Source organism: Bombina bombina, chromosome 6 (assembly GCF_027579735.1).
Source record: "Bombina bombina isolate aBomBom1 chromosome 6, aBomBom1.pri, whole genome shotgun sequence".
Taxonomy (NCBI): Eukaryota; Metazoa; Chordata; class Amphibia; order Anura; family Bombinatoridae; genus Bombina; species Bombina bombina.
In genome coordinates this window covers 491,764,524-491,778,143 of record NC_069504.1, presented here as the reverse complement: position 1 = coordinate 491,778,143, position 13,620 = coordinate 491,764,524, and the positions used below count along the sequence as shown (strand labels likewise).

Here is a 13,620-nt window from a genome sequence, read left to right as displayed (position 1 = left end):
TATAGTGGCTTAGAAACAGGCAGAAATTTAGAGGTTTAAATGTTCTAAAGTATATTAATATAACAATGATGGTTGTGCAAAGCTTGGGAATGGGTAGCAAAATCATTAGCTATCTTTATAAACAATAACAATTTTAGTGTTGACTGTCCCTTTAACATGTCTGTCTGACAATATCATGTCGTTTAAAAGGGTCACAACTCTTTTTTTGAGTAACAATATTTCAAATTTCGTTTTTTAACTGTAACCTTTAAAAGATACTGCAATCACACATATACCTTATGTGTTGTGTGTCCTGCAGTTCCTGTTTCCAGACTAGGGAAGAAGGTTTTAAAAATGACACACAAGTAGATATAACTTTTTATTAAAATGGGCAGACATGAATTATCGATGACATTAAGGATTAGAAGCATAGATCTCATGGGATAGCACAAAATAAAGTATGATATACATTTATATAATGACATACCTTTGGCAGTTATACAGTATAAGGATTGAGATGCAAAAATAAATAATATTCCTCTAGCACTGCCAGTGTCCGTTAAAAAGTATGAGAACCATGATTTGAATTGCTTACATTTCAGAGTCTAATGGTTTGTACCTGAGTCTACTGCACAATAACACACAGGGCTGCCGTTTTGACCTTACAATAGTAGCTTCCCATAAAGGGTAGTGATTGCAAGCTTTATTCCTCAGTGCAAACCAACAAGTCACCAAATAGCTACCCGAGAGTAACAAGCTCAATCAAAATGATTGCAATGACAATCATTAACCTCTGTGCTTTAGAAGGGGTATCTTCAAATTCTTGTTTGTAGATGTGCGCTGAGGACTGAAATTGTAAATCACTGCGCTGCAGAGATGAAAGAATAATGCTTCTTACTGAAATAAGTGGTAAGAACCAAAAATGAAAGGGTAGAAGGCATCATGAGAATGTAGAGAACAAAAAGTAGGAATTAATGAGGGGGAAAAGACAGGAAAGTGGGGGCGCACATTTAGCTGAAAGTAGGGCAAGTGCTAAAACGTGGGTGATGATTATGAAAGGAGCAAAGAGAAAAGTTAGCAGTTTGAGTTAAAGAACAACTGTGAAAAGATAACAAAAACTTGGTTAGAATAAAAAGATAAACAAAGATTTGCTGAATAATGGGAAATACAAAGAAATGCAAGATGCACATGCATGGAAAAAGTGTATTTGGTAAGGGATATTCTATACAGTAGGTATATAGGCAGATGTAGTTACAGCTACATTATTTACACCCCATGCTTAGAATTGTTCAGATAACAAACAGGACAGCCCCTTCTGGTCAAGTCTTGATGAAAGAACTGCACCATCCACAAGGTACATAATAACCCAATGTGTCCATGTACCTTCTGTACAAGATATAATAAAAAAAGATGCCATAGAAAATAGATTTATCAGTCCCAGCACTAAAACGCATCGATATTTAGTAGCAGAATCTACTGTATTTATAGAAGGATCTGGCACAGCCGGACCCTTATGTCACAAAAGGAACAGCAATGTGTCTTGTATTCTTTCTTTACTTATATAGGTCCACAATACCTTGATGCATAGTACAATTGTTGGTAGAAATTGGATTCTACTTTTACTTTTGTTCCTCATTATGAGTCAATTGGAAAAAAGTCTGCTGTGTTCAGTGCCCACTCTTGGAAAGATCTTCATCTTGGGTCACACCCAGTACTGACTGCCTGGTTGATTCTGTCCTCCAGCCCCATTACTCCTTTGTCCATCAATATTGCAGAGAGGAATGTCCCTATCTTGCTGAGTTGGCCGAAAGGTTTGACGTTCAGCAGCACCATTCTCTGGTTTAGTATAACAGGTAGTAGCTTTCTGAACATGGTGCCTGCCCATCCTTTTCCGACGCATCAGGTAGATAAATAAAAGAATGCCAGCAACAAGCAGAAAGAGTACCAAGCAGACAGGAAGCACAATACTGTACATGTGTTCACCCATAAAAGCAAGAAAGGTGCCCCCTTTGGGGGATGATGTGGGCACTTCCATACTCCAAGAGATGTTGGCTGGAACATCTTGAGTTGTGTTCAAAGTGAAATTTTCTGCTGAGTTCCAATTTTCTGTTGTTAAAGAAAACAAATCTGTTATATTATCAGAGTAATTTGAAGTTGTTGGGATTGTTGGGGGAATTGGATTTGAATGTGGTTCAATCCTTAATGTAGACAGTAGACTAGTTGTTGATATTAGATCCGTGGTTGGTATAAGACTTGTGTTAAATTTAAAACTTTTAGAGGAAGTCGGACTGGTTGTTGGTTTTAAATGTGAGGATGTTTCTAATAGCGTGGGGAATCTAAGCAATGTAGCACTATAGGGATAGGAGGAGTTGTAAGGTATTGTAAAAAATCTCACTGTAATGTTTGCAGAGGGCACCTGCTTAGCACTGAGTTCCAAGTGAAACCTTTCCCCTCTCATGTCAGCTCCATCGAGACCATCTTCCCACAGTTCTACTCCAATCAGCCCCTTTTCCAGGTCACTTTGAGTAAACCCATTAATGCTTATTCCCTCTTGCTTACCACCTATTCTGGGAAACTTCACTAGCCGTCCTCCTCTGGGTTGACGTAGAACTTTGAACTCTGGAACACTCTGTGTGTGCGAGGCTAACTCACTTGCATCTAGAACATCTGTTCTTAGCTTCACTGTGCACCCTCTTGGCCACTGTTCCTTATCTCCTAACTTTACCATGGCTGAAACAAACACTGTTACAGAGCCCATTGCTTCCTCTCCTGTACTGGAATGGGCCAGATACTCAAATTCATCTCTGGAGGAGGAAAAATGGGTGAAAATATAGGACACTTCTCCGGCTTCTACCTGCCGTCCCAGAAACTCTGTAACGGGTACCTGCCCTACCATTAACTGACCATGATTGGGTAGCTTAGTCACCTTATACAAAACATCTTGCTCTGTACTTTCCACACTTAATGGAATGTTCCTTAGTGTCAACACTGACTTTCCTGATGCTTGTGGGACCTCCAGGATAGTGTTGTGAATAGTGGTCACTTTCACTGGAAGTGATTCTAGAGCAGTAGATTGAGGGCCAGCAGTAATGTTCATCTGAATGGGCCCTGAAGCTGCAGTAAAGTTGGCTAAGATGATGAGCTGCAACTTGACAAGATCTTCTTGTGTAAATTTAGATATAGGAACAGATTGGTTGTTCTTAAGTGCCAGTGAGATGCCATGTGGCATACTTACAAGGGTATAAACTATCTTCTCTGGGGAAATATGAGGGGCTGTTACAAACAAGTGGTCAGTAGTGAGGGTAATAAAGGATCCAGGCTTTACCTGTATATGTGCTCTAGGTGGGGAAATCTGAGGAGGCAATTTGGGTACACTAATAATGGTTATATTAAGAGCCTCTGAAATTACAAAGATAGTGGAATCTTGAGGGAATTCATGAAAGACCTCAGACTTGGGCCACAGCAAGGCTTTAAAGTGGAAACTGTCCTCATGGATCTCAGGCCCTTTGTGTGTGTAGAGGAGGCTTCCTTGCTCGAGGTGAGACTGCCTAAAATGAGGGAGCTCTGGGTTGAGCGGGGCACCGTTGAGAGAGAGATGGCCATAGGAAGGGATGCTGGTAATTAAGAAGACAACATCATGGGAGGAGTAGTTGGATGAGCTAAGGTTTGCCAAGAGGTTAGAAGCATCCAATATGGAGCGAGTGATTGGTGAGAAGCCCCCTTCTAGGACTTGGAGCCCTGTGGAGGATAAACATGGAGAAAAATAAAGTGATTAATAAAACACAGACTATCAAAAGCAACAAAGACAATTAAGAAAGATATAAAAAAATCAATGTTCAAAATATTTCTCTACAAACTGGAAAAAAATAAGACTTAAATTACCTTTCTTAGCATATGAAATTGTAATCATAATTTAGTCTCCATAATATTTATCACAACTTATACTGGGGTTACCTATAATCACCCTATCTGTAAAAAAGCTTTACCATTTTTTCCTGAGTTTTTTACCTTCCAGATCTAAAGTTAGATTTCTGAGACATCTTTATAAAAATGCTTTCCCTTTGCTTGCTTGTTTGGGGACAGTGTGTACATAGCTGTATTTGTCTTGTTTGTAAATGTGATTGCATTTTTTACTTGCTGTAGTCCCCCCCCCAAAAAAAAAAATAGATTTGTGTGCTTTCAGCCTCCCATATGTCCATGAAAAAGGGTTACCTGGGTGTGATTTAAATGTGCCCACCCCTGTTCTGTGTAAGTTACAGAGACAGCCAGGTGCAATTTATTACTGATTTTAAAGGCATCACATTTTGAAATATATTAGAGCATAGTTTGCCTTGACATTGGCAGGTAAGCTTACATAGTCTGGCTAATATATGGTACTAAATAATCTTTTTATATAAATTTGGGGATACTGTTTTTTTTCTTATTTGCTTGCTTAATACTTTCATTTAGGGAAGAATCCTGGATGATATAAGCGATTTCAATAGATATCATCTTTCCCAATGTGTTTTGTAATACAGGATAATGCTTTACAGACAGCATCTACTTATTTGGATTCTATTTTTGTACCTGTAATCTCCAGTACAGTATGCACAACTTTTTTTAAAAAAAAGTAATTTGTATTTAAGGTTAAGTATGCACAACTTTAAATGAGGTTGTATTAGAGATATGTAAAATAGGATCAATACTACTTCCTTTCTGTTGACAAAACTTATTTAAAGTGACTCAGTGCACATGAATTATATTGTACTTCTGCCATTAGTTATAGTTGATAGCATATTTGAAATTGATTAGATGTATCCAGTGGTGTCACTAGGGTTGGTGTCACCCGGTGCGGTAAGTTATGGTGTCACCCCCCCCCCCCCAGAAAGTAGACACACACAAAAACACAGGTACACACACATACAAACACTCAGACACACTTAAATACATACTTAGATGCACACACAAACACTCAGAAACACACTGAGACACACACACAAAAACACTGAGACACATACACACAAAAACTCAGACACAGACATACAAAATATGTAAACTGCACTGCATTAATTATAAAGCTCATGCATAGAGCTGCTCCCTGGCTCAGCAGAGCATCAAATGAAAGATAAACAGAGCACTCTAAAATAAATCACTGAAGAAATGGTTTAGGCGCGCAAACTATGAAAATTCTGCTCTCTGACCCTGTTCCAAGTCTGTCAGTGCACAGCCCTGGGCCGCATGTCACTGAGCAGTGAGCACAGATAGGCAGGCAGGTTTAGGCTAGCAGCGCAACTTTGCAAGCCCCACGGCACGCCCACAACATTCATAGTGAAATTGGGCAGGGGAGGAGCAAAGTACAAACAAGCAAAAGCAGCTGGGAAAACTATTTGTTGAAATTGCAGCACTGGCTCAAGGGGCAAAAAAAATGGTGTGTCTACAACTTCCCCAGTCCCACTAATGTTCACAAATGCCAGACCCTCTAATAAAATAATCTATGCATCTTAACATTGTATTTCTTTGAATTTCCTTAAAATAAAAAAAAAAATAAATTTTTTTTTTTGGTGTCACCCCCTGGAGGGTGTCACCCAGGTGAGGCCCGCACCCCCCTAGTGACGCCACTGCATGTATCCAATTCTTTTCAAGACACTCAGGTTTCCATCTCTATTCTGTTGCATTTATTTGCAACAGTGCTGGTATATTCTGACAGTTCTGCAGCAAACTGTCGGCTAGATTTGGAGTTTTGTCGGTAACAACCCGAAAAACTAACGCCGGCTTTTTTCTGGCCGCACCATAAAAATAACTCTGGTATTGAGAGTCCACATAAAGGCTGCGTTAGGCTCCAAAAAAGGAGCGTAGAGCATTTTTAACGCAGCTTCAACTCTCGATACCAGAGTTGCTTACGCAAGCGGCCAGCCTCAAAAACGTGCTCGTGCACGATTCTCCCATAGGAAACAATGGGGCTGTTTGAGCTGAAAAAAAACCTAACACCTGCAAAAAAGCCACATTCAGCTCCTAACGCAGCCCCATTGTTTGCTATGGGGAAACACTTCCTACGTCTGCACCTAACACTCTAACATGTACCCCGAGTCTAAACACCCCTAACCTTACACTTATTAACCCCTAATCTGCCGCCCCCGCTAACGCTGACCCCTGTATATTATTTTTAACCCCTAATCTGCCGCTCCGTAAACCGCCGCTACTTACATTATCCCTATGTACCCCTAATCTGCTGCCCTAACATCGCCGACCCCTATATTATATTTATTAACCCCTAATCTGCCCCCCACAACGTCGCCTCCACCTGCCTACACTTATTTAACCCCTAATCTGCCGACCGGACCTGAGCGCTACTATAATAAAGTTATTAACCCCTAATCCGCCTCACTAACCCTATAATAAATAGTATTAACCCCTAATCTGCCCTCCCTAACATCGCCGACACCTAACTTCAATTATTAACCCCTAATCTGCCGACCGGAGCTCACCGCTATTCTAATAAATGTATTAACCCCTAAAGCTAAGTCTAACCCTAACACTAACACCCCCCTAAGTTAAATATAATTTACATCTAACGAAATTAATTAACTCTTATTAAATAAATTATTCCTATTTAAAGCTAAATACTTACCTGTAAAATAAATCCTAATATAGCTACAATATAAATTATAATTATATTATAGCTATTTTAGGATTTATATTTATTTTACAGGTAACTTTGTATTTATTTTAACCAGGTACAATAGCTATTAAATAGTTAAGAACTATTTAATAGCTAAAATAGTTAAAATAATTAAAAATTTACCTGTAAAATAAATCCTAACCTAAGTTACAATTAAACCTAACACTACACTATCAATAAATAAATTAAATAAACTACCTACAATTACCTACAATTAACCTAACACTACACTATCAATAAATTAATTAAATACAATTCCTACAAATAAATACAATTAAATAAACTAGCTAAAGTACAAAAAATAAAAAAGAACTAAGTTACAAAAAATAAAAAAATATTTACAAACATAAGAAAAATATTACAACAATTTTAAACTAATTACACCTACTCTAAGCCCCCTAATAAAATAACAAAGACCCCCAAAATAACAAAATGCCCTACCCTATTCTAAATTACTACATTTCAAAGCTCTTTTACCTTACCAGCCCTGAACAGGGCCCTTTGCGGGGCATGCCCCAAGAAATTCAGCTCTTTTGCCTGTAAAAAAAAAACATACAATACCCCCCCCCAACATTACAACCCACCACCCACATACCCCTAATCTAACCCAAACCCCCCTTAAATAAACCTAACACTAAGCCCCTGAAGATCTTCCTACCTTGTCTTCACCCTACCAGGTTCACCGATCCGTCCTGAAGAGCTCCTCCGATGTCCTAATCCAAGCCCAAGCGGGGGGCTGAAGAGGTCCATGATCCGGCTGAAGTCTTCATCCAAGCGGGAGCTGAAGAGGTCCATGATCCGGCTGAAGTCTTCATCCAAGCGGGAGCTGAAGAGGTCCATGATCCGGATGAAGTCTTCTATCAACGGCATCTTCAATCTTCTTTCTTCCGGATCCATCTTGCAGACCTCCGACGCGGAACATCCTCTTCTCCCGACGCCTACTAGCCGAATGACGGTTCCTTTAAGGGACGTCATCCAAGATGGCGTCCCTCGAATTCCGATTGGCTGATAGGATTCTATCAGCCAATCGGAATTAAGGTAGGAATATTCTGATTGGCTGATGGAATCAGCCAATCAGAATCAAGTTCAATACGATTGGCTGATTCGATCAGCCAATCAGATTGAGCTTGCATTCTATTGGCTGTTCCGATCAGCCAATAGAATGCGAGCTCAATCTGATTGGCTGATTCGATCAGCCAATCGGATTGAGCTTGATTCTGATTGGCTGATTCCATCAGCCAATCAGAATATTCCTACCTTAATTCCAATTGGCTGATAGAATTCTATCAGCCAATCGGAATTCGAGGGACGCCATCTTGGATGACGTCCCTTAAAGGAACCGTCATTCGGCTAGTAGGCGTCGGGAGAAGAGGATGTTCCGTGTCGGAGGTCTGCAAGATGGATCCGGAAGAAAGAAGATTGAAGATGCCGTTGATAGAAGACTTCATCCGGATCATGGACCTCTTCAGCTCCCGCTTGGATGAAGACTTCAGCCGGATCATGGACCTCTTCAGCTCCCGCTTGGATGAAGACTTCAGCCGGATCATGGACCTCTTCAGCCCCCCGCTTGGGCTTGGATTAGGACATCGGAGGAGCTCTTCAGGACGGATCGGTGATCCTGGTAGGGTGAAGACAAGGTAGGAAGATCTTCAGGGGCTTAGTGTTAGGTTTATTTAAGGGGGGTTTGGGTTAGATTAGGGGTATGTGGGTGGTGGGTTGTAATGTTGGGGGGGGTATTGTATGTTTTTTTTTACAGGCAAAAGAGCTGAATTTCTTGGGGCATGCCCCGCAAAGGGCCCTGTTCAGGGCTGGTAAGGTAAAAGAGCTTTGAAATGTAGTAATTTAGAATAGGGTAGGGCATTTTGTTATTTTGGGGGTCTTTGTTATTTTATTAGGGGGCTTAGAGTAGGTGTAATTAGTTTAAAATTGTTGTAATATTTTTCTTATGTTTGTAAATATTTTTTTATTTTTTGTAACTTAGTTCTTTTTTATTTTTTGTACTTTAGCTAGTTTATTTAATTGTATTTATTTGTAGGAATTGTATTTAATTAATTTATTGATAGTGTAGTGTTAGGCTAATTGTAGGTAATTGTAGGTAGTTTATTTAATTAATTTAATGATAGTGTAGTGTTAGGTTTAATTGTAACTTAGGTTAGGATTTATTTTACAGGTAATTTTGTTATTATTTTAACTAGGTAACTATTAAATAGTTCTTAACTATTTAATAGCTATTGTACCTGGTTAAAATAATTACAAAGTTGCCTGTAAAATAAATATAAATCCTAAAATAGCTATAATATAATTATAATTTATATTGTAGCTATATTAGGGTTTATTTTACAGGTAAGAATTTAGCTTTAAATAGGAATAATTTATTTAATAAGAGTTAATTAATTTCGTTAGATTTAAATTATATTTAATTTAGGGGGGTGTTAGTGTTAGGGTTAGACTTAGCTTTAGGGGTTAATACATTTATTAGAATAGCGGTGAGGTCCGGTCAGCAGATTAGGGGTTAATAATTGAAGTTAGGTGTCGGCAATGTTAGGAAGGGCAGATTAGGGGCTAATACTATTTATTATAGGGTTAGTGAGGCGGATTAGGGGTTAATAACTTTATTATAGTAGCGGTGCGGTCCGCTCGGCAGATTAGGGGTTAATAAGTGTAGGCAGGTGGAGGCGACGTTGAGGGGGGCAGATTAGGGGTTAATAAATATAATATAGGGGTCGGCGGTGTTAGGGGCAGCAGATTAGGGGTACATAGCTATAATGTAGGTGGCGGCGGTTTGCGGTCGGCAGATTAGGGGTTAATTATTTTAGGTAGCTGGCGGCGACGTTGTGGGGGGCAGATTAGGGGTTAATAAATATAATACAGGGGTCGGCGGTGTTAGGGGCAGCAGATTAGGGGTACATAAGTATAACGTAGGTGGCGGTCGGCAGATTAGGGGTTAAAAAAAATTATTCGAGTGTCGGCGATGTATGGGGACCTCGGTTTAGGGGTACATAGGTAGTTTATGGGTGTTAGTGTACTTTAGAGCACAGTAGTTAAGAGCTTTATGAACCGGCGTTAGCCCAGAAAGCTCTTAACTACTGACTTTTTTCCTGCGGCTGGAGTTTTGTCGTTAGATGTCTAACGCTCACTTCAGAAACGACTCTAAATACCGGAGTTAGAAAGATCCCATTGAAAAGATAGGATACGCAATTGACGTAAGGGGATCTGCGGTATGGAAAAGTCGCGGATGAAAAGTGAGCGTTAGACCCTATTTTGAGTGACTCCAAATACCGGCGGTAGCCTAAAACCAGCGTTAGGAGCCTCTAACGCTGGTTTTCACGGCTAACGCCAAACTCCAAATCTAGGTCTGTGAGAGTTTAGCTTGATCAATATCCTGGTGCAAACCCCATACCTTTATAGTGACAGATTGCAAGTATATGCACTTTCCATTCATTTCAATGGGAAGAGCAAAAGGCTTTTGCTGCAGCCTCATAATAGCAATTTCATGAGACCTGTCACTACCTCATATTTTCCTCATAGAAATGACATTATTGTAAAGTTAATACGAATTCAAATGTGTGTTGTTTGGATATATACTATGATACTTAAGCACCAGGGATGCCAGGGGCTACAGCCCCATTATAAAGTAAAGCTTTTCAGAGGTGGACATGATATAAGTTAAATAATGCCACCTTACATTTGTCTTACAGTATGATATATAAAATGTGTTTGATCTTATGCCAATTAGTACCTACCAGTTTTGTATTTGGCAGCATCTCATGGGTTAGGGGAACCACCGTTACATTATGTCATAGAGAACAAATTAAAGGGTTTAATGGGGACAGTATTAAAAGAAGCCATATGTAATTTTTATATATATATATGTGTGTGTGTATATATGTGTATATATATATATATATATATATATATATATATATATATATATATATATATATATATATATATATATATATATAATAGACACAAGGTTGCCTGAAGCAAGTATCCTGCCTCGGTTGTGATATCACTAGTAGATAGGAAGTTCAACCTTGTAAAATGAGGGCTCTTATTAGTTTATATCTATTCAAAAAGCTGATAAGGAAATCACATACTTGGAAACCTATCTCTATCGATGTGTCTGTGTTTCTCTACCCACCTGTTTGTCTGTCTGTCTATGATAATTTTCTTCACAGTCACATCCCTGTCCAGCAAACAGCTGAAGCCTGTGACCATATTCATATTAACCAGTGATTACTGACCAGTGACCGAACAATTAGTTCATTGCACAAATTAAGGGGTTAAAGGAGGTCTTAGACCTTGCAACCTCCTGCTTCTGAGCTAAGACCTAAACCACTAATTTACTTTCCACTCCTCTACAGCCTGGTGATGAGAAATAGAATGGAGAGGTCAATCAGGGAGAGTGAGTTTCAAATAGACAGCAAGGGACAGAAGCTGTCAGGGCAGCATAATATATTATTACAGGGACAGTCTACACCAGAATTTTTATTATTTAAAATGATAGATAATCCCTTTATTACCCATTCCCCAGTTTTGCATAACCAACACCGTTATATAAATATATTTTTTACCTCTGTGATTACCTTGTATCTAAGCTCCTGCAGACTGCCCCCTTATCTCAGTGCTTTTGACAGACATGCAGTTTAGCCAATCAGTGCAGACTCCTAAATAACTCCACGGGAGTGAGCACAATGTTATCTAACTATGAAACACATGAACTAGTACTGTCTAACTGTGAAAAACTTTCAAAATGCTCTGAGCTAAGAGGCGTTTTTCAACGGTTTAGAAATCAGTTTGAGCCTACCTAGGTTTAGCTTTTCAAAAATACCACCAAGGGAACAAAGCAAATTTTAATGATTAAGTAAATTGAAAAGTTGTTTAAAATTTCATGCCCTATCTGATTTATGAAGGTTTAATTTTGACTAGACTGTCCCTTTAATAGGGTTGCCACCTTGGCCATGCTTTCCTGGACACTTATGAGTTATACATGCTGCAGTATGTGCAGAGAGGAACAGGAATAATGCTGTCACACCTGCACCATCATACATAGACATATTTTAAAAATAAAAAATTCAGACACATTTTCAAGATTTAGAAATATTAATTGCAATGTAAGTGTTTATATCAGCCATTGGGGAGGAATAAAAGTCTATACAGCTGTGGGAGTTATTAGTTTATTAACTTAAGGTTTGCTTTATTTTATATCCTCTTAATGCAGCTGCACAGACTATATGTAAACTCATTGTTCCACTGGCAGTTGTAGCAGGTAATTTAGCTGCTGGGGATTTTAGTGTAATTATTTTCTGAGCAGCAGAATTAGTAAATAATATGCTATGGGATTTAAATATATTTACACGCATCAAGTGCAGATAGATTACAGTTAAATACAAGTGTGGAAGATTGTAAACAAGAAAAATAGTTTGTAATGAGGCTTAAAATGCAGCTTCCTCATAGTTGTTCTTGATTTACACCTGAGCATATGAGAACAACTGATACACAAATGCAAACTATAGAAAATAGGAGATTTTTGCAGGAGATTTTTGCAGCAAGGACTCTACAATATCTAACGTTCTGTTTCATCTCATTTATTTGTTCTATAGCTGTGTATTTAAAGGGTAGGGTTGCCACCCGTCCCTTAAAATACAGAACACATGCTGCAGGGTGTGCAGGGAGGAATATGAATAGTGCTGTCCAGAAACACAATACATGTTCCTCCCTGCACACCCTGCAGCATGTGTAACTCATAAGTGTCCAGGAAAACATGGCTGAGGTGGCAACCCTAATGGGGTTATATACAGAGGTTATGCTAATATAAAGTATTAGGGTTGTATACGGAGACTGTGCCAATAGCCAACACTGGGGTTATAGACAAAGGATGTGCTAATAGACAGCACTTGGGGAGATCATATACAGAATGTTTGATAGTATATAATGTAGGGTGTGCTAATGTAATTATCTGGGGCCATATACAAAGAGTATGCTAATACAGAATGATAGGGTGCTATACAGATATGGTACAAATGTATAGCATATGCTACTGTACAGAAACTGTGCTAGTAAAGAAGCGTATTATATACAGAGACTGTGCTAATAGGGAGTTCTGAGATCTTATACAGAGCATACAGATATACATGGCTGTGTTCTAGAGTGCTTATATAAAAATAGGTGCTTAATTACTAGACAATAAGTGGTGACTGTAAAGGAATATCTAATACAAAATTATCTCACCACTGTATACATTGACACATTGTATGCAGAATTACTGCTGAATTGAGGGGGTGCTTCAGATTTCTGTGCCTACAGGCGCCTGAGATGTGAATCTGGCCCTGGTGCTGTCATGTTTGTGTGTATACAGCAACTCTCCTTCAGATACCAGCAGTGTAACTAGGTTTCAAAATGACAGCACCCATAGTTAGAGGGAGATACATGACATATATTTAGTTTTTAAAGGGACATGAAACCCACATTTTTAAAAAAAAATATATTCAGATAGAGATATCTAATTTTTAAAACATTTTCAGTTTACTTCTATTATTAAATTTCATGTTATTCTTTGTTGAAGAGATATCTAGATAGGTAGTGTGCACTTGTCTGGAGAACTACGTGACAGGAAATAGTGCTATCTAGTGCTCTTGCTAATGTATAACAAACATTATGGCAAAACTGCTGCCATATAGTGCTGCAGACACGTGCACACTCCTGAGCTTACCGTCCTGCTTTTCAACAAAGAATAAAAAGTAAACAAAGAAAATTTGATAATAGAAATACATGGGAAAGTTGTTTAAAATTGTATGTTCTATCTGAATCATAAAAGACGAATTTTGGGGTTTATGTCCCTTTAGATTAATATAGCTACTAAGGAATAAACAGAGAGGTAATGGTGAATCTACTTTGAAAACACAATAGTCCTATCAGGTTTAACTTCTGAACAATGCTGTGTATTTATTTACGCTGATTAGCATGACCTGCATGATAAT

The 13,620-nt window shown here is 38.7% G+C and overlaps 1 protein-coding gene across 1 annotated transcript in view; it reads right to left on the bottom strand.

Annotated features, from left to right (window-relative positions):
- Positions 1 to 345: 345 nt before the first annotated feature.
- CSPG4 (chondroitin sulfate proteoglycan 4) overlaps positions 346 to 13,620 on the bottom strand; it is a 185,182-nt gene continuing 171,907 nt past the window's right edge. The window contains exon 10 of the mRNA XM_053717343.1: positions 346 to 3,717. Coding sequence (XP_053573318.1) covers positions 1,682 to 3,717 — 2,036 coding nt within the window. The 3' untranslated portion in view covers positions 346 to 1,681. The remainder of the gene's footprint in view (positions 3,718 to 13,620) is intronic.